Source organism: Rhineura floridana, chromosome 1, assembly GCF_030035675.1.
Source record: "Rhineura floridana isolate rRhiFlo1 chromosome 1, rRhiFlo1.hap2, whole genome shotgun sequence".
NCBI lineage: Eukaryota > Metazoa > Chordata > Lepidosauria > Squamata > Rhineuridae > Rhineura > Rhineura floridana.
Genome location: NC_084480.1, coordinates 117,246,240 through 117,268,643, shown reverse-complemented (window position 1 = coordinate 117,268,643; position 22,404 = coordinate 117,246,240). Strand labels below are relative to the sequence as shown.

At 41.2% G+C, this 22,404-nt stretch overlaps 1 protein-coding gene across 14 annotated transcripts in view; it reads left to right on the top strand.

Moving 5' to 3' along the window:
• FREM1 (FRAS1 related extracellular matrix 1) overlaps positions 1-22,404 on the top strand; it is a 151,110-nt gene that overhangs the window by 106,476 nt on the left and 22,230 nt on the right. For 8 of the 14 annotated variants that reach the window (XR_009763176.1, XM_061630186.1, XM_061630171.1 and 5 more), the window contains 4 exons: positions 1,673-1,937; positions 9,080-9,494; positions 10,474-10,675; positions 12,719-12,863. Coding sequence is in view for 13 of the 14 variants with exons in the window: in XM_061630186.1 (XP_061486170.1) it covers positions 1,673-1,937; positions 9,080-9,494; positions 10,474-10,675; positions 12,719-12,863 (1,027 nt within the window). In the remaining variant the exon portion in view is untranslated. Of the gene's footprint in view, positions 1-1,672; positions 1,938-9,026; positions 9,495-10,473; positions 10,676-12,718; positions 12,864-22,404 lie in introns of those variants that run through there. The other 6 variants (XM_061630193.1, XM_061630224.1, XM_061630232.1 and 3 more) reach the window with 6 other exon arrangements.

Below are 22,404 nucleotides of genomic sequence, written 5' to 3'. Positions count from 1 at the left end.
ATAATTATGTAATTAATTACTTTATTCCGTTATTCCTCACCATTTATTTCAATGCAAAGGAAATACAATGCAAATGGGGGGAAAGTTATCAATTACATATCATTTGCAGACTGAAAACAAAAGCAATAGTGAATATCAATCATATTCACTGGATTGGTTTCCAGATATGGGACAAATAAATGAACGTTGGCAATTTTATATTGTTTAAATTTTTTAATTGTGTTTTAAATTGTTTTTATAAGATCTGTTTTAAATTGTATTTGTTTTAATGTTTTTAGTTAAACATTAGTTAGAGAGCTTCAGCTATGGGGCGGTATACAAGTATAATAAAATAAAATAAAATAAATAAATAAATTTCTGTTTCTGTTTCCTCTGGAATTTCCAACATCCCTAATTATGAACAATTGAAAATTTATTACTATCATACCAGGGCATATGGGACATTTCCACTTCCCTCCCCAGATTTTGGACAATCCTAACATATCAGTGACTCAAAAGCATTGCTTTACTCATTTCTTTGCACATGACAGCTACATTATGTTGTTTTTGCTGGGGTTTATGGGATAAAACAGCCATTAGTTCTATATCTAATAGAGTAAAAACAGCAAAAATGGAATTGAGCAGTACCCACCCAACACCATACTCACACAGTCTAGCAGAATACAGCAAACAAGTCTTCTTTAGTAAAGTATATAAAATAATTTTTACTCATGACCTTTTCATATATACAGTACTACAGGTTTAGCTTAGGAAAAATCAGAAAGAAGAAATTAGGTTACTTAAGTCCATAGTTTCAGTTTCTGTGGAGCAGCCCTGGTCCTGTTCAGTCCATGTGGTCAATAGAGGATTTTCTTTAAAAAGACACAATCAAGAAGGAGGAGGAAGGGGAGGGACAAAACAACAAAGAAACAGGAAGTTATGTCTCAGCAGACTGTAGAGTCCGCCTGAGTCTAGCTGGAGACTTCTCCCTTACTGTACTAAAGTATGTACAACTCTGCCTCCTAGTGGTAGCATGCAAGGTTGCCTATTCCCAATAGTTTTTTTGTCCTTCCTGTTGTTCCCAGTGGGGGGATGGAGAAGAATGAGATGCTGATAAGTTCTCTTAAAAAAAAAAAAAAACTAATCCCAAGCTGTAGCCAAGAACAAATCTTGACTTCAGCTTGTAGTTACTAAGGAGAGAGCTTAGCCATGAACCCAGGTTCAGATGACATGCTAAGCCAAGCCTTGGCTTTACTGCCACACCACCCTGTGTTAAAAGAACCATGGAGGAGCAACGCAGGTGCAATCTGCTCTCCAGGAGTCAGCATGTTTATACAGACCTGGTAAGCCATGATTTGGCTTAGTCTGTCATATGAGCTATGCCTGTGAATGGAATGTGAAGATCCTGCTGGCAGAAAGGAGGAAGCACTTTTTACCTATTCCCCCTGCAGCTCCCTGCATCGCCTCTCATGCTGCTCTAGATGACCCCCCCAACCCTCCAGAATAGATTTTCATGTGGTACCAGAGGCTGCCGGGGGAAGGGAGGATTGATGAAAGTCACCTTCCACGCCTACTGGTGGTGGAAACATCTTGTGAATGGAATGCTGTTCAGGGGACATGCCCACCAGCGGAAATCTAGTAAGAATCCAAGCCAAAGGACATTATTAATAATTATGTTTCACATGTGCTGTAGGAAACATTGTGGTTTACACAAGGCCACTCACTGTGTTGAAGGGTGACCGAGGCCACTTGATGACTGATGTCCTCCTTGCAGTCGATGGCACTGAGAAGCCAGAGGAGCTCCTCTATGTGATAACTTCCCCACCTCAGTATGGACAGATTGAGTATGTCACCTATCCTGGCGTTGCTGTTACAAGTTTCAGCCAAATGGATGTGGCCAGCCAGGCAGTCTGCTATGTCCACAATAGCACAACAGCTTCTCCCAGAGATATGTTCAGGTAAGCAATGAAAAATGTATTACTTTTCTTATGAAATTAGCAGCAAAAGGTGGTACAGTAGCTCCTTTTAGGCGTGGCACTTTAATGCAAAGAGATCCTTCTTTGATCTGAAATCAGGGTGGAAAACCTCCAGCTCCACAGATATTGTTTGACCCCAACTCTCATCAGCCTCAGTAAGCATGGCCAATGGTCAGAGATGTGGCCCAAAAGCATCTGGAAAGCCACAGGTTCCCCACATCTGAAATAAGGATGGTGTAAGCACTTGAATGGTTTATTGCCATATACAGTATAGGCCATAGCTATCATTCTCTTTGTGGTTTAAGGAGCTGTCCATAATGGAATGTGCTATTTAAATGGATTGTGTGTTGACATGTCGTTGTTGTTCTTATGTGCCTTCAAGTCGGTCACGACTTATGGCAACCCTGTGAATCAGTGACCTCCAATAGCATCTGTCATGAACCACCCTGTTCAGATCTTGCAAGTTCAGGTCTGTGGCTTCCTTTATGGAATCAATCCATCTCTTGTTTGGCCTTCCTCTTTTTCTACTCCCTTCTGTTTTTCCCAGCATTATTGTCTTTTCTAGTGAATCTTGTCTTCTCATTATATGTCCAAAGGATGATAACCTCAGTTTCATCATTTTAGCTTCTAGTGACAGTTCTGGTTTAATTTGTTCTAACACCCAATTATTTGTCTTTTTCGCAGTCCATGGTATGCACAAAGCTCTCCTCCAACACCACATTTCAAACAAGTTGATTTTTCTCTCATTCACTTATTTCATTGTCCAACTTTCACATCCATACATAGAGATCGGGAATACCATGGTCTGAAGGATCCTGACTTTAGTGTTCAGTGATATATCTTTGCATTTGAGGACCTTTTCTAGTTCTCTCATAGCTGCCCTCCCCAGTCCTAGCTTTCTTCTGATTTCTTGATTATTGTCTCCATTTTGGTTAATGACTGTGCCAAGGTATTGATAATCCTTGACAAGATCAATTTCCTCATTGTCAACTTTAAAAGTTACATAAATCTTCTGTTGTCATTACTTTAGTCTTTTTGACGTTCAGCTGTAGTCCTGCTTTTGTGTTTTCCTCTTTAACTTTCATCAGCTTTCGTTTCAAATTATTACTGGTTTCTGCTAGTAGTATGGTATTGTCTGCATATCTTAAATTACTGATATTTCTCCCTCCAATTTTCACACCTCCTTCATCTTGGTCCAATCCTGTTTTCTGTACAATATGTTCTGCATGTGGATTAAACAAACAGGGTGATAAAATACACGTCTGAATCACACCCTTTCTGATGGGGAACCAATCAGTTTCTCCATATTCCGTCCTTAAAGTAGCCTCTTGTCCACAGTATAGGTTGCGCATCAGGACAATCAGATGCTGTGGCATCCCCATTTCTTTTAAAGCATTCCATAGTTTATCATGATCTACACAGTCAAAGGCTTTGCTGTAACCTGTAAAGCACAGGATGATTTCCTTCTGAAATTCCTTGGTCCGTTCCGTTATCCAACATATGTTTGCAATATGATCTCTGGTGCCTCTTCCCTTTCTGAATTCAGCTTGGACATCTGGCATTTCTCACTCCATATATGTTAAGAGCCTTTGTGGTAGAATCTTGAGCATTACTTTACTTGCATGGGATATTAAGGCAATAGTTCGATAGTTACTGCATTCCCTGGGATCTCCTTTCTTTGGAATTGGGATGTATATTGCACACATCCAGTCTGTGGGCCATTGTTTAGTTTTCCATATTTCTTGACAAATTTTTGTCAAACTTTGGACAGATTCAGGCTCAGTAGCTTGTAGCAACTCTATTGGTATGCCATCTATTCCTGGTGATTTGTTTCTTCCAGGTATTTTAAGAGCAGCTTTCACCTCACATTCTAAAATTTCTGGTTCTTCATCGTATGGTTCCTCCATGAATGAACCTGTCGTCCTGGCACCTGTTTTATAGAGTTCTTCAGTGTATTGCTTCCATCTTCCTTTTTTTTCATCTCGGTCAGTCAGTGTGTTCCCCTGTCGATTATTGAACATCCCTACTCTTGGTTTAAATTTTCCTTTCATTTCTCTAACCTTTTGGAATAGGGCTCTTGTTCTTCCCTTTTTGTTGTCCTCTTCTGTTTCTAGACAATAACTATTGTAATAGTTCTCTTTGTCCCTATACAGTCCCTATACAGTCACTGTATTGTTGCATTTAGGGTTCTGACCATGTTTCTGTCTCCTTTTGCTTTTGATTTCCTTCTCTCTTTAACTATTTTAAGAGTTTCTTCAGTCATCCATTGAGGTCTTTCTCTCTTTCTAACTAGAGATATTGTCTTTTTGCATTCTTCCCTGATAACGTCTCTGACTTCACTCCATAGTTCTTCTGGTTCTCTGTCAACTAAGTTTAAAGCCTCAAACCTGTTCCTTATTTGATCTTTATATTCTTCTGGGATGTTACTTAAATTGTATTTTGGCATTATGATTGCTTTGTTGGTCTTCTTTAGCTTTACTCTGATTTTCGATATGACCAGTTCATGATCTGTACCGCAGTCTGCTCCTGGTCTTGTTTTCGCAGACAGTATGGAACTTCTCCATCTTCTGCCAACAATTATATAATCTATTTGATTCCTATATTGACCATTTGGTGATGTCCATGTGTACAATTTTCTTTTCCATTGTTCAAAAAATGTGTTTGCGAGAAACAAATTATTGGCTTCACAGAATTCAATAAGTCTTTCTCCTGCTTCATTTCTGTCTCCTAAGCCCCATTTCCCCACAATTCCTAGTTCTTCTCTGTTCCCTACTTTTGCATTCTAGTCCCCCATGATTATCAGCACATCTTCTTTTGATGTGTGATCAATTTCCTCCTGTACTTGTGTGTAAAATCTCTCCAATTCCTCTTCTTCTGCATTTGCCGTTGGAGCATAGACTTGGATGATGGTTATGTTAATAGGTTTCCCGTTTAATCTCATTGATATTACTCGCTTAGAGTTAATACATTTGAAATCATTTACTTAACCTTAACCCATGGATTAGCTGGTTAAAAAGCAGAGTGGACAATTAATAAACAAACCTGTATCTATTAACTGTATCTGTTCTGTATCGTTTTGCTGTCCTCATCTGTGATTTTTCTTTTTTTAATTAATTAGTAAACCAAATTCTAAATGCATACCATGGCTTCTGCATAGTATATATACATTAATATGCATGATATATATGCATGTACGTATGCATAGATGCAGAAATAGATACCAGTTTGACTATGTATGTGTGTACATACCTATAGTTAAATTGGTGTGAGACTGCATGTAGATAAGCCCATGCCCAGGGTATTAAGCCCAGGCTAGACATACTTTGACAGGGTATTTTAATGAAATAAAGATATACGTGCCTGTTTTAATCACTGTAAAATGATGTTCCTGGCTGTTAGCATTTGGCAAAGTATTTGGTTATATATTGAGATATAAATACTATGGCAGATTATTAAAAAATAAAACACCAAGGTCTGGTGACATTTAATTAAATGGAGGTTTAAGCGATCAGATTTTTACCTTCCGTTAAGGCACTTTATTTCATCATAAACCTCACAGCATTGTTTGATGCTGCTGGCCTGGAAGAGGGATTTGGCAGTGCTTGTTTTGGACAGATGACTTCAAGTGATTAGCAATCTGACATCAGACATTGGCAGCAGGATGCTAAAAGAACATGCTAATGTCCTCCATTTTGACACGGTGGATCAGTTTTGTAATGAGCTGGCACTATCTCTGATTCCATTTTTGTATTTTAAATGCCATGACAGATGGTAAGTCCTGCAGCCAGCTCTATTGCCATGAACTATAGAAAGCATGGAAACCTTGGTAATGGTGAAATCAAACCATGTGACTTACCCTCCTAAGTAAGCTTGAGAGTTATCTCCCCCCCCCAAAAAAAAATTTCATCAGAGTGATGAGAATGTTGGGTGCTTCCTATTCCTGGGGAAAATGTGGAACAAAGCTAAGCATGGAATAAACAACATGCTGAGGGAGAGGAGCATGGTGTTTCCTTGAAACAGTCTCATTGTCTGGGGGAACCAAGGAATGCACGCCACTGGCATGGTAATTACTAGCCTTCCTTTGAAAGTTACACATGGATAACCTGCTATCTCTGCTATCTTTTCGGCACCTTTTGAAGACTTTTCTTTTTCAACAAGCCTTTTAAGTTGAGAGCTATCCCAGTCTGTGTCTGTGTCAGAATTGCTTAATATGTTTTTAATAATGTTTTTAACCCTTTTAAAAAAGTTTTTTAAATGTTTTTAACGCTGTTTTGTCTTAATGTATTGTAAGATTTGTTTTTATGATGTTTTAAAGTGTTTTTAGTGCCTTGTTTGCCGCCCTGGGCTCCTGCTGGGAGGAAGGGCGGGATACAAATTAAATAAATAATAATAATAACCTATCCTCATGTGCTAAACTATTTGCAAAATCCTTTACTTATGCAAGTTTTGAATTGGCTTTCTAAAGTTGGAGTCTAATCATTCTTTAGGATTAATAATTTTGCACCCTGGATCAGCTGATCCAACCCAATAGGCCATACAGGCAATTAATTGGGGCAGCAGAATTCCAAGGACTCCAGATGAACTGGGGATGTATTCTAATGCCAATTCCCACCATGGCTCCTTAGGGCAACATGCTGAGGTCTCGAGTCAATTGCTTTCCAACGTCAACTCTTTTTTCTTCATTCCATACAAGTGACCAGAGCAAACTTCTGTTTCTTTGTATGGAATAGGGAAATGCACCTGCAATCATAAAAAACCTTTCAGGAGAAAGCACAGTTCATCCCCTTGCTTACAAGAACAGCAGGTGCAATTAATTTTTGCTAAGGGCCCTCCCTTTGAATATCAATTTCCTTCTTCACCCCTCAAAATCCCCCTGATATACATCCACATAATCATGATCATTCCAGCTGAAGATCTGATATAACCAAACTGATGACAGGACATCCGTTTCACCATTGGCACAAATATTAGGTCAGTACAGGCAGCTGCTGCAGTGTTTCCAGATGGGAATTGTGCCTTTCAGTAAATATATTTCTTACTCCTATAAAGTATCTAGCCTTCCTGCTCTCATTCCCATCTGTTTAATGGCATAATGCCTACATGCATTGGTCAACTCCTAATTATCAGTGGAAATTTTTAGGATAGTAGCTTGGACGTCAGCAGTTTCTTTGGCCAAGAGGTTGCAAACTCTACTGCTGGAGGTCATCAGACATCAGGCATGCCACCCCAATGGTATCAAGGCCTTTCTGAACTCACGAGTCTTAGTTCTGACCTTCAACCTAGGGCCAAGGTGAAAAAAAATGATCGAAATATTTATTGGAGAGCTTGGGCTATGGGGCGGTATACAAATGTAAATAATAATAATAATAATAATAATAATATCTGAACAAAATGGTTGTATCTCAGTGTAGACCCCAATTAAGATTCCATCCCATTTCAAAGGGACTAGATAGCAGCGGTGGGAAAGATTCCTGCCTCTTGTGACCTTGAAGGACCACTGTCACTCAAGAGTAAACAGAACTGGGCTAGATGAACCAGCTCTGTACATGAAAGCACCTTATATTTTTATACGAGATAATAGTTCATTGGAGAGAGGAAACGTGGCTGGCTGATACCTGTGGCAAACTTGAAATTAACATATTGCTAGTAGATATATCAACTTCTGTTTGGTTAAAGGAAAATACATTCTGAATGCAAATCATATGTTATTATTATTCATAATAATTTCCTGATGACTAAACTGGATGTATGGAACACATCATGTCAGCCTTGCCAGAACTTTACTGACTCCAAGTCCGTTTTCATGCATAATTCAAGGTGCTGGCTTTAATGTTCAAAGCCCTAAATTGCTTATGAGCAGAATATCTCATATCTTTCCATATGAACCTGTCCAGGTATTGACATCCTTATCTAAGGGCCTTGTAAGGGAATCTGTACCATCTGCAGTGGTGGCCTGGCAGGACTGGCCCTATCATGAATCAGAATTAGGAGAGGGGGCAGCAGCAGCCCAAGCTGTTCGTCTGGAGTCCCCTCCCCAGCTATTCCTTTCTGCTGCAGGGTAGACCTGTGTGTGCCACGTTACATACTTTGCTTGGTACCTTCAGGAGTGGTGGAGGCTGATGAAGTAAGATTCAGCTGCCAAACCAATCAATTTCTGTAAGTGGAATGGTTGGGTGGGCGGGAATCTTGTCCTTTGCCTCAGACAGCAAAATGTCTGGGTCTGGCCCTGGGGCCCAAGATTGGGCCTCCTCTGCTGTGGTGCCCATCCTCTGGGGAACGTGCTTCCCAGCCTAACTTATGCTGTCATCTTTTTGGTACAAGGCAAAGACTTTCTAATTAAAGATGTTTATAGATTTATCTGACTTTTTACTGCTCCTCTGCTGTGATCACTTTCTGTTGTAATCATTGGTGGCTGGTGGCCACTGGGACTGGCAGTGTCGAAAGCAGAGAAACCAATAGCAGGTGGAGCCAAAGCCAATGGCAGGCAGAGCCAACTAATCCTAATTTTGTTCCCATCTTCCTCCCTGTTGAGTTCTACAAAGGCCACACTGAGACTAAGGAGGAAGCTGACAGGCAGTGCCATCCCCTGGATTGGTTGTAAGTAAGAAGGTAGGCAGGTGGGGGATGGCTAAGAACAGACTGAGGTTGCCGGGGGCAGTGCTCCATTTGCCTTAAAGGATCAGCCTCACTGGTTGTGTTGTAGAAATCTTTATTGATTCTGTGCCATTTTCAACATTTTAATACAGACTTGCATGCCTGAAAAGAGGCATCAAAATGCTTAAAATAAACAAAACCTTCTGTGAGAATTTGGGCAACTGAAAAGAAACATAACAGAATACTGAAATATGGATGCAATAATATATCTGCATCCTCATAACCATTCCCACTCTTTGCAGACAATTTATGCAGTTGGTTTGATCATAAATCATTTGGATGATGTATTTAAGTTCACAGACTTTGTGTCTGACACTCATGAGTGTCATTCTGACAGAGACTGGGGTCTTGGTATGTATCTCAAAGTTACTAAGAGGCAATCCCTTTAGTAAAGGTGTCTGTTATATTTCATTTCAGTAGATGGTGAAACAGGAACACATGCTGAAGGCTGCCTTGCCTCTTTTTGCCAGATTCATTGTCAGCAATGGGCTAAGAACAAAACACGGAGAGTTTGAGATCATCCTGGAGACTGTAGACCAAGCCTTACCCACGGTGGCCAAGAACAAAGGGTTAACATTACTTGAAGGTGGCATGACATTCCTTTCTCCAGATGTTCTACAGCTTTCAGACCCAGATACAGCTCCACAAAACCTCTCCTTTCTCCTAGCACAGCTTCCCCAATATGGCCAGCTCTTCAACAGAGAGTCTGGAGTATGGTGTCAAAGCTTCAGCCAACAAGATGTGGACAATCTGAATGTTGCTTACAGACATGGAGGAGGGGATTCTCGGATTGATAGATTTACGTTTGTGGCAACAGATGGAGTGAATCAAGGCTTCATAGTAAATAACAAGGTGCAAGTAGAGCCTTTGGCATTCATCATTCAGGCAAGTTCCTACACACATATTCCTATACACAGTATTACATTTAGCTTCACTTTGCAATCATCAGTGTACTGCTTTCAAGTCGATTCCAACTTATGGTGACCCTATGAATAGGGTTTTCATGAGGCTGAGAGGCAGTGACTGGCCCAAGGTCACCCAGTGAGCTTCATGGCTATGTGGGGATTCGAACCCTGGTCTCCCAGGTCATAGTCCAGCACCTTAACCACTACACCATCAGTACACATTTCTGGCTGCTACTTCTAAGGCTGATTCAACGGTGAATGGGGAACTCTCCTCCTGTGCTTGCTCTGCGCTGGAGTGTGTGCCGAATTAAGGTCTCATGTGAGGTGTGGAGGTACCTAAATAATTTTTGCTTTAATCTCTAGCCCTCTTCATGTGTGAATCACATAAAGGGGCATCAAGTGTATGCAGACACTCTTGGGGCTGCATCTCTGACTCTACTGCTCCTAGCATCCACATCTTATGCATGGATGTATATCATTTAAAAGCTTATGTGTGTAAATGCCTATGCATCCAGGAATTCCAATCATGCAGGCTTCAGGAATGCATGGGAAAATAGTGTATCAGCTTTTCCCTATAGACAGCTATACCTAGCATAAGGATGTTGGGTTGGAACTATGCAACCACATGTTTTGGGACATGAGCCCAGACGTACAAGCCAGATTCATGCATGATGGGGACTTTTGAGTCCTCTTCTAAGGGACTTTTCAATATCCCCCCCCCTTTCTACAAATTTGCATGACTTGGATTACATGTGTGTCAAGTTTCAGTGTTCTAAATCATATAAGATTAGCTTAACCATTTTGGAATTAAGGTCCCTTTTTTGATGTATAAATGTGTGACTACATACAGTAGAGATGAGGCCATATAGGCCGACGGGGAGGGGATTTGTTGAAGCTTCTTTCCTTTGATCAAAATCTAACCTTTGGCCAGTAATAGTAAGGTTTAATGTTTGTTTCAGGTGGACAGCCCAGCAAAAACAGGGCCAGAAATTGTCTACCTTCGTAGTGCTTCAGATGTGGAACTTCTGAAAAATGGCAACTATGGGATTTACATTACTGCCCGGGCCCTGAAGGTATCTGATTGTGATACAGATGATGAACAAATATTTTTTAAGATTTTACGAGGTCCTCAATATGGCTATTTGCAAAATATAACAACAGGTATGGTGTCCTTTCCCCTTTTCACATAGTTCAAGAGATACCTTGCATTGGGTACTGTGGGCCCTTCTAAGTACACTTGTTATAGAACAAGTTTGCTAGAAAACTTGCAGCAATGTGTGTAGAACCCAAGTTTGTGAGATGGAATTGATTATTTTAATAACCTGATTATTTTATTTTGCTATACAACCCAGTTCTATTCTATGGGCTCAGAGTGAGCCTCATAAACACACAAAATTGCTTCCTAAAAAAACAAAAGCTATTTCCAGTGAACATGTACAAGAGCAAGCCTCTGCAATCTGTGGTGGGTTTTTTTTTTGCCAAAGTAGTGCGGAACTTGAAAAACAAAAGCCCTCTTAAGGTGTTACAAAAATGCTACTACATGAGTGAGGGGTGGCAGGGACAACTGTGCTAGCTTCACACTAGGGATGCAAGAAGGAATTGTTTTCCATTCCATCTTGTATTCATCACATGTAGTATTGTTTCCATTCCACTGCCTTTTGTCTTCTGTCAAAACATTATTTGTCCCGCTGTCCACTGAAGTGTAATTGCATCACTTACATACTTAACTATATAAATTACATTATTCCACTTCACTCATATCCGTGCAAAAGAAATGCAATGCAAATGGGGGGGAAATCTATTATATATAGTTTGCAGACTGAAAGCAGCTACAGTGGTGAATGGTGAACAATGGTGAATATTCACTGGTTTGATTTCCATTCCGGACATAGGATGAATAAGCAAGCGCTGGGACTTCTGCTCATGTTTCTGTTTTAATCAAAATTCTCCAATATCCCTACATCACACCCCATCTTCATTTTCTTTGCCCTCCACAAGTTGTAAGGCAACTTGTATTTGTGGGACCTTCCTATGTGATTTTGAACCCTGGAAAATCAGGGTTCTCAATTGCACAGGAAGTCTCGAAGCTCTCCACTGCAGACAGTTGCCTTCCAATTCATGGAAGGCATTGAAAAACAGGGACAGAGGGGGCAGAGCTGGCACATTCACCAAGCTGCCTCCCCATTATGTGGTAACTTTCCCATTTTCATAACACCTGAAGAGGGCTTCTGATGGTATACCACTTGGTAGGGATGGGATCCATTGCTTGGTGCCAGTCTGAAATCATTCTGTCGGCCTAACAGGCTGGTATCGATTCAAGTTTGTCTGCAAGTTGCTGTTTTTACCAATCTGTTTTTTATCCCTCAGAAAAAAATACTGATATTAATATTGATATTTTTAAAGGAAATGTCAACAAATTAAAGGAAATGTCAACAAATTAAAGGAAATATTGATAAATTGAAGGAAATATTGAAAACATTGATATTAATAGCTATTTTAGATGTGAAAATAGCTGCAGAAAATCACTACATAAAAATCCTGTCTGCAATGACTGCGAATAAGCAGATGAATGGAAAATTTGGTACCAAATCTGAATTGGATGGAATTGTATGTGTGCCCCACCTTAGGCAAAGCGAGGCAATTGCCTCAAGCAGCTGAGTTGGGGTATTATGAATGAACAGGAAATGGTTAATTATTTAATGTATTATTTTGTTGTTGGTTTTGTTGTTTGTTTTTACTGTCAGGGAAGGGGAGAGGCACTTGTGTGATTTTCTGTCTTAGGTGCCAACATAACTTGATTGGCTTTAAATACCATGTAACTTGACTTGAGAGTGACAGGGGCTGTATTTGCTCAGGCAGCAAAATGGCTTGACCCAGCCCTGGGGGAAGAGGATAATAATAAGACATCCCTACTCAACTGAGCTGGAGGGAAGATAGCTATAAATTTGCCCAAACCTCTAGGCCATCCTTTTTCCTATCACCCTGTGGTTAGATGATCAGTGCAGTAAGAGTGCCCTCCATTACTCAGGGTCCCTTAATGCCAGTCCAGAATGGTGAGTTTTATTTGTTTCTTGGGTATAGTGTACCAATATCACCTTTCTTCATTCAATTAGAGGAATAGCAAGTTGCAATTGCCACAAACTGTACACACCTGCTTGTCTTTTGGGGATATTTTGTTTTTCCATGTTTTCCTCATTTCCTCAGGTGGATTTATTCAGCATCAATTCAGCCAGAAAGATTTAAATAGCAAAACCATACTTTACATCATTGACCCTTCCTGGGAGGGGAATTCGGACAACCTGGAGATTCAAGTTACTGATCCTGAAGGAAACTCTGCAGCGTCTCAAACGTAACTTAGAGGTTTCTTTTTCTAAACACTTTCATGCATTGTTCATCACATTTGATGTTTGTTTGCTTCCTTATGTCAGGCCACTTGAAGAGTTTTGGAGGAGAGATCAGTTACTGGGTCACAGGTTTGTGTTGCTGGACTCTTTACAAGAACTGAGAGAAAAGCTGTTTAAAAAATAATTGTAGCCCTACTAAAAAGCAAAAAGAGAATTGTCTAGAGAGTTGTTGCTGTGTTAGCTGTTAATGAATAAATACATAATACTTATTCAGCATTCAAGGTGCTTCACATACATGATCTTATAATCCTTAAAACAACCCTGTAAGGTAGTCCAGGCTAAGAGAAAGTGACTTGTTGAGGATCACCTAGTGAATTTATGGCAGAGGCAAGATTCAAATGAATGAGTTCCTGATTCATGGCTCAATGCCTTAGCTATTTATGCATGTTAGCTCTCTCTATTCCCCTGCAGGGTGAAAAGGATCCTGGGGGACTGTTTTAATAGGAAAAATGGTCCCTTGAGAAAAACTTAATTGCCCTCTTCCCACCCCTACCCCCTCCTCACTGATACGATTTCCCATGGCTGCTTTAGTGGGAAATAAAAGTTGTCAGGAAAACATTTATGTGAGATAGAAAATAGGTAAATGTGGTATTTTACAGTTAAAGGAATTTGCAGTCTTTTGAATTAAACAGAATTCTTGTTCTGAAAGTTTGCATACTTATTTAAAAAAAGTTGATTCAAGAAAAACTGTCAGCTTTAAGTATTTAGTTTCTCTCAGAATTAGAAAAGGTTTTTTGTCATTGTATAACAACTTGGTCTTACGTGCTCAGCCCTGGAAACTGTTTTCATTACTGGAGATCAGTCCTGGAACTTTGGATGTGATTTTTAGAAGAATACCTTTGAGCATTCACAGACCACCTTTCCCAAATCACCCAAAACATCCATAGCAGCATCAGAAAAAAATTCGGAGGGGGGGCAGAAGGGGCAAGGTATACTTCTGGGTGGGCAAAACATTGTGCACCACCCCAATCTCCAAGCAGTGAGAGATCTCCAGGAGTCCCTGCGCTTACCCAGGGTTTGGTTTCCTCGGAAAGAAGGCCAGAGGAGACTGTGGTGTCTATGAAATATGGTTTATTTATTTACACACATTCCAACTTGAGCTTAAGATGGAGGGATTCAAAGCATCAGCAGTCGACTAGATCTTGCATTTTCCATCAGGCTTATAGGAGGCACCCTAAAACCATGGTGCAGAGAGCCAGCCTCTCTGCCTGTCCCCAGCTCCCAGCCTTTTCTCAGACTCAACTCAAAAACACAAACCTCTTTGGCCCCAGGAGGGGGGGCTCTCCTGAAGAGTTTCAGTAATAGTGGGATCTCCCTGGCCCAGTTAAAGGGCACTTGATAGACCCATTAGCTCCCCTGGCCACTCTATTAGAGACTCATCTCTATAACAAAAGAGACTCATCTGACCAGTGGAGCAAGCCTCTCTGCTGCAGACCCACCTCCAGGTGCAGAGTTCTAAATCAGAGGCTGGAAGGGGATCCACAGAAATCATCTGTCTCAACCCTAGAGTTACCAGGTCTCCGGGTTTTGGCCGGAGTCTCTGGTTTTTTGGGGGCCCTCCGGCTCTCCAACTAGCACCCCTTAATCTCCGGACTCTCAGCTTCAATTTAAAAAAAAATTAAGTTTCTAGGTGGTCTGGTTCCCGAGATATACACCAAAACGTCAGCCCCCCCCGCGACTACGCTGAAGTTGGTCCAAGTTCCCAGTTCCTTATTTGCTTGAAAGTTCAAAACACTAAAAAAAGAGTTGACAACTACAGCAACTTCAAACTTAACATGTCTCTGAACCCCAAAATATATGTTGGGGTACCCTGTATGATATATCACTGTGATCGGGGGACTCTCCCTGTGAAGAATAACAATACATGTATGCAATCAAAATCATCAGGCTTCTGATATTACCATAAATACATAATGATGTCATAAAATCATAAAAAATAAGTAACTGGGGGTGCCCACCCCAAACTCTGCTCTGGGACAGGACAAATCATATACCCCAGGAAAGGGGAGGGTGTCCTCTATGAGATGCCCCTGCGTCCCGCCTGGCCTAGAGCTTCTGCTGGGTGCAGGGGGAGGATGAGGGCATGTATGCAAAATCAAACAGACCAAAACATACAGGAAAAAATAAGTAACTGGGGGTGCCCACCCCAAAATCTGCTCTGGGCCAGGACAAATAATATACCCCAGGAATGGGGAGGGTGTCCTCTATGAGATGCCAGTGTATCCCATCCGGTCCAGAGCTTTTGCTGGGCACCGGGCATGCACGGGTGCATCAATGCAAAATCAAAATGGACAAAAACACATAGAAAAAAATAAGTAACTGGGGGTGCCCACCCCGAAATCTGCTCTGGGACAGCACAAATCATATACCCCAGGAAAGGGGAGGGTGTCCTCTACGAGATGCCACTGCATCCCGCCTGGCCCAGAGCTTCTGCTGGGCGCAGGGGAAGGATGAGGGCATATACGCAGACAGAAAGTGTAGAGAATCTTCTTACTCATTTCTCAGACCTCTTTCTGAAGTGAAGGGTCAAATCTGTAAACAGGTTTGGAGCAGTCACGTTAAAAGATAAGGGCAGGGCATTCCAGGCAGGGGGTTGCCATCCCTGCTTGGAGATGGATGTCTTTGCAGAGGATCCCTAGTCAAGCTTTACCAACAGCGCAATCCAAACTATATCTACTCAGAAGTAAGTCCTGTTGAGTTTTATGGGGGCTTAGTCCCTTAATATGTGTGTTTAGAATTGCAGCCTTCAGGGGCATCCATCTTTACGCCCGAATGCTCCCATCTAACATCTCCACAACACTAGGCTCCTTTCTTCCTACAGTGACCTTCTGGCGACTTGCCTGGCCTGAAGGCACTTAAACCCTTCTTGCCGAAAGCAAGTAGGCTAGATTAAATGTTCCCTACCAAGGCTCCATCTTTTAGCTAAGATGTCTAGCTTAATTTCCAGTCAGATTTTTTTTAATTGTATGCTCCAAGCAACTATGATTGATGCTTAATGTATCATGCTTAATGACATCACTCGGGCCCGCCCTGTGACATCACTCGGGCCCGCCCTGTGACATCACTTGGGCCAGCCCCTAAAATCTCAGGTTTTGGGATGCTTCTGACCTGGCAACCCTACTCAACCCCCAAACCTGTAACAATATACTAGGTGGGGGGTGAGCTCCTTGTTTGGGGAGGCGCTTGCCCCCTCCCTTGGTGCTGCCCCTGAAAACAACTGAGATTAAAGGGGAGGATTTCAAAATCAGGAGATTTCACTTCCAGCAAGCAGCCTTTAACTATAGCACTTTGCATTAGTGAAAATAGCTTGTACTTAAATATCCAATGGTATTTTAAGTTTGCATAAATATACAATGGATTGTGGCCTAACACAAATCTAACACACTTTTTTTTTCATTTTCACCGTGTATATGAAAGCATTCAAATCTAGGAAGATTTGTCCTTTTTTTCCTAGCAAGACTCCTCTGTAGTACTGTTGCCAGGACATAATAGTCTTCAGGATATAAGAGTATGGCTAGCAATCACTTTGCCATTGTGAAATATGATAGAAACAATACTAATGATGGCAATTATTAATGATGTCTGTGCTTGTGGGAAAGTGCAACTGTAAATTAACCACTAAAGCAAATTCTGTTGCTGAGTTGTGAATGCAAAAGTTGCATTTAGATGCAGCTTTCCACAGCTAGAGGTCACTCTAGATCTGGGTTGGTAACACATCCCAAATATATGAAATAATTTTCACTGAGGTTTTTAAGATATCACATAACAAAAGAGTGTAATCTATCATTTGAAAGATCCCTCCAGCCCCATGACTTTTCTTCCCTCTAATAATATTTATATTATTGTGTGCAAGTGCTCTGTTTACTATGATGGTGACAAATAAAGAGGGTAGCAATGCAAATCCAAGTACAGCACAAGTAATTGGAGTGGGTGTGTAAAACAGTATGCATTTGAGAAAGTATCTGATGAGTCCTAGTCCAATTTTAACTATACTTTAGAATATGTTAAACTATGTTTTGGAATGTTTTTAATTGTAATTGTGTTTTGGAATGTTTTCAACTGTTTTTTAGAATCCTTTCTTTTTCTTGTAAATTGTTTTCTTTATGTCTGTCACTTTGGGCTCTTTCGGCAGGAGGGGCGGGATATAAATTCAATGAAGAATAATATTGAATTAGTAATAATTTGAACTGGTACACCAGCTTGTTTAAATGACCACTGTTTGCACTCTTCCAAAAGGGGTAATACAGCATCTGTACCCTGAAAAAGATATGGTTGTTGTACATCTATTGAGACTTTTATTTTGAGCAGAGACCACTTTAGAATCTCTTGGGATGCACTGGGTGCTTCTCAATAAATGCAGTTTCCAGCCCTTACTCTAGTTGCTTTGTGCTGTAACTGTACAATGGTAACAATGAGGCTCAGGTTCTTGGAATAAACCACTCTTCCTGACTCCTTATGCTCAGGGGTGTAGTTGTCTGAGGCCTTGGGGGATCTTAGACCCTTACCTTTTTGGGAGCAGGGTCCCAATGTCTCCAGCATCCTATGAGCCAATCGGCATGAAAGGGGAGGTTGTTGGTCACCGAGAAGAGTCTTCTAACATGCTTCCTTGTCCTTTCCTGCTGATTGGAGCCAGCCACTGAGAAGACGCTTCTGAGGAATCAACACTCCTCATTCATGGGGGAAATCAACACTCCTCATTCATGGGAGAAGACATTAACAAGAATCTCTCAACCCAAAAAAGAGGATGGAAGGGGACATGGTTGTAACTGCCATGAAGAGACCCTACACTTCTGAATTTGCCACTGCACTACTGCTTATGTTTAAAAACAAATATACTTACAATCAAACAAAAATTTGGCATACAGTTGTTTTGTACGTGTAGCTGGATTCTCTCCTCTTCACTATTCTTTTTTTTTACGTAGGAGGATTTTAAATGACATCAAACCTTTAGGTACTAAAGTAAGTGTAAGTGAACCAGACTACCTGGAGGGGAAAAGTAAGTGGGTATCACTCAAGCATTTATCTGTCCACTGTTTAATTTGGGGCACGCGTGGAAATGAGGGAGTGAGAAGGAATGAAATTGCTTTAGTTTTGTTGCTGGCCACTAGATGACTCTGCATTCAGCCTTAAATAAGTGTTGCTAACTTATAAATAGAAAGCAGTAACTTTACTCTTAATTGCTGAAATCCCAGGCACTCCAGACGTGGAATGGAGGTGATATTTTTATCTCAGTTTTAATCCAACAGAGAATGCAACCCACAGAGGATGCAGTCCATCTGGTTCAGTATTATCTATATTGATGGCAGCAAGTCTCCAGAATTTGAGACACGGATAGTATGTTGCATTCTTGTATAAGAGCAGGAGGGCCTATGAGCCTGATTACGGTACAGGTGCAGACCTATGCACCTGTCTATCTCTCTAAGACTGTTCTGCTGCCTGGTTGCTGTCTCAGTAGAGCAGAGGTAGAATCATAGAATAGTAGAGTTGGAAGGGGCCTATAAGGCCATCGAGTCCAACCCCCTGCTCAATGCAGGAATCCAAATCAAAGCATTCCCGACAGATGACTGTCCAGCTGCCTCTTGAATGCCTCCAGAGTCGGAGAGCCCACTACCTCTCTAGGTAATTGATTCCATTGTCATATGGCTCTAACAGTTAGGATGTTTTTCCTGATGTCCAGTCGAAATCTGGCTTCCTGCAACTTGAGCCCATTATTCCGTACCCTGCACTCTGGGACAATTGAGAAGAGATCCTGGCCCTCCTGTGTGTGACAACGTTTCATGTACTTGAAGAGTGCTATCATATCTCCCCTCAGTCTTCTCTTCTCCAGGCTAAACATGCCCAATTCTTTCAGTCTCTCCTCATAGGGCTTTGTTTCCAGTCCCCTGATCATCCTTGTTGCCCTTCTCTGAACCTGTTCCAGTTTGTCTGCATCCTTCTTGAAGTGCGGAGACCAGAGCTGGACGCAGTATTCAAGATGAGGCCTAACCAGTGCTGAATAGAGGAGAACTAATACTTCACGTGATTTAGAAACTATCCTTCTGTTAATGCAGCCTAATATAGCATTTGCCTTTTTTGCAGCCACATTGCACTTTTGGCTCATATTCAGCTTGTGATCAACGACAATTCCAAGATCCTTCACATGTCGTATTGCTGAGCCAAGTATCCCCCATCTTATAACTGTGCATTTGGTTTCTTTTTCCTAAGTGTAGAACTTGGCATTTATCCCTGTTGAATTTCATTCTGTTGTTTTCAGCCCAATGCTCCAGCCTATCAAGGTCCCTTTGAATTTTGTTTGTCTTCCATGGTTTTGTATCATCTGCAAATCTGATAAGCATGCTCTGTACCTCTTCATCCAAGTCATTAATAAAAATGTTGAAGAGCACTGGGCCCAGGACCAAGCCCTGTGGTACCCCACTTGTTACTTCTGTCCAGTTTGAGAAGGAACCATTGATAAGCACTCTTTGAGTATGATTCTGGAACCAACTGTGGATCCACCTGATAGTTGTTCCATCCAGTCCACATTTAGCTAGCTTGCTAATCAGAATATCATGGGGCACTTTGTCAAAAGCTTTGCTGAAGTCGAGATATATTATGTCCACAGCATTCCCACAGTCTACAAGGGAGGTTACCCAATCAAAAAATGAGATAAGATTAGTTTGGCAGGATTTGTTCTTCATAAATCCATGTTGGCTCCTAGTAATCACCGCACTGTTTTCAAGGTGCTTACAGATTGACTGCTTTATAATTTGCTCCCGAGTTTTAATCCCAGTAATACCACTTCAGGGCCCTTGTGGCTTGGTATATTCTGTAGAGTGCACAGCAATGGCAGTGTGGCAGTGTGGACTTCACTACCATTGTAGACTAGCATTGCCATAGATTCTATGGGATGTAGATTTCATAATAACAGAACATAAGAAGAGCCCAGCCTATCTAATCTATTATCCTGTTTCCCAAAAAGCCAGATGCCTATGGGGAGTCCACAGACAGGACATGAGCACAATAGCCCTCTCCCACTGTTGCTCCCCACAAACTGGTATTCAAAAGCACACTGCCTTTGATCTTGGAGGAAGAACATAGCCATCATGACTAGTAGCTATTGATAGCCTTATTCCCTATGAACTTGTCTAACCCCCTAGTTAGATTTAATGAAGGTATTTAAATATCATATTTACTTATCATGTTTGTATCCCATCCATACTGCAACCCCTATTTTTTCCTCATGGTCACAATATGAGGTAGGTTAATCTAAGCCAGGGGGTTCCAAACTGTGGTCCGTGGACCACCAGTGCTCCAGGAGCTTCATTCAGGTGGTCCATGGCATTATTATTATTATTATCTTTATTATACCCCGCCATTTTTCCAAAACTGGAACTCATGGCGGCTTCCAGATAAAAAATACATATAATTAAAAACATACAAAGTCTACATTAAAATAAGATTAATGGCATGTCAGTACTGTGTTCATATTGATTTTAATTGCTTCTTTCATTTCTTATATTGTATTTTATTGTATTACCATTTGAGTTCTATGTAATATAGGAAATGAAAGAAGAAATAAAAATACAATTAAATATCATACAGCATCTAGCACAGTGCATTACAATAGCTTCAACAAGCAGAAAAATGATTAAGTGGTCCATGAGAGAAAAAGTTTGGGAACCACTTGTCTAAGCCATAGTGACAACTACTCAGTGTGTGTCATGCCTGGTAGGTACCTGAATCCAAGTTTCCCTAGTCCAAGCTCAACATATCCAGACATCAGATCAGATATTAAAATTGTAAGGGAGACCTTCAAGTAGGACAAAAACTATAGTTGAGTATTACAGTTTGACTAAAACCCTCTTGAACTTATGGAAAGTGTTTGGATGATCTTTCATGAGTACCAGTGATCAAGGTTTTGGTGTGATGACACAGCCAAAATATTGTGGTTTCTGTGGCAAGAACCTACTTTGAAGAGGTGAGATTGAACACATTTAATACTCACTGAAACAAGCTTCCCAAAATCACAAGGTGATTCCTAGACCATCTCCAAACTGCAGCTGTTTTCAGATGGGACTGAATCACATACTGGCAAATTCAGGATGTACAGTTACATTTGATTGGGAGGTCTTGAGCAGTAAACTCACATTCCCAAAAGCTCAGACGTTTTGCAATAAGGAATTTGAGAGGAAAGTGCACTGGAAAATGTGGGATAATGCTTGCTTTGTTACAAATTCATCTGATTTCCCTGAAAACAAATCAGAATGAATGCATGACAAACAGGTCATCTGGAAGCACCCCTAGTGAAGTATTCCATTGCTGTGTGACCACCAGTGCCAGTGATGTGAAAAGCATTTCCCTTTTGGTGTAAAGGTGGAGTGGCCACATGATTAGTTCTGTAGAGCCTACTCTGCCAAAACAGAGAGAGAAACAACCAGTCCCTTTTTTCCTTCCCAAGAATCATACACTTTTAGACTTTGTGAAATTAGCTTAAACTGGGGATGAGAAGCAGGACATTCATTTGAGTTATTCATGTGACACTAGAAAATAACTGAAAATAGTTGTTTATGGATTCACCCTCATGTCTTTTCCCGCAGTTGAGTCAAACTTACCCTTTGAAATGGTATCATCACTTTTCTTTCATTATTCTGTTCTGGAGGAGAAAAGATTATGGAGAGACATGATAGAAGGGTATCTGAAGGTCTGTCATGCAGAAGATGGAGCAGACGTGTTCTCTGTTGCTCCAGAGGGCAGGACCAGAACCAATAGTGGACGGTGGAGTGAGGCAGTGGCACTTACCTCCTAGCAGGTGGGTCACTGCTGCTTAGAGGGAGGGAGAATTGGAGGAGAAAGGCAGTGGGAAGGTCATCGCTGTGCAAATGCACCGGCAGAGACAATATGGAGCTCCTGTTGGTGTGTTTGCACAGCACTGACCTCCCTGTTGCCTTGCCCCTCCCACTCTCCCGGTAGGCCGCAGCGACCCACCTGCTGGCAGGTCAGGTAAGCCGCCCCACCCCATTGTCTTCTACTGGAACCAATGGCTGGCAATTGCAGTGAAGTGGATTTCAGTTGAACATTGGGAGAAATTACCTACCTGCATAAATAGTTTGACAATGGAAGAGACAGCCTTGGGAAGTGATGGGCTCTCCTTCACTGGAGGTACTTAAGCAGAGGCTGGATGGCCATGTGTTGGGAATGTGATGCTGCATTCAGTAGGGGGTTGGACTAGATGACCTTCAACGTTCTGTTCAGTTCTATGATCCTAGTTTAATTCTGCAAGCACAGCAGCCGAAATCACTTCTGTTTGCATATATGTGTGTGTAAGTCCTAAATGCCATTTAAAAACATGGGAGCAAGTTGTCACTACTCCATGGTGAGGGAAATGCATGCTCTGTGCATGCTCAGAGGCATGTCTGTTTCCATGAATACACATACCAATTTTAAGACTGAGTGTTAGTGTGAAAACACATTTAAGATTTAACTCTGGTAAGCCTTTGCACAAATTAA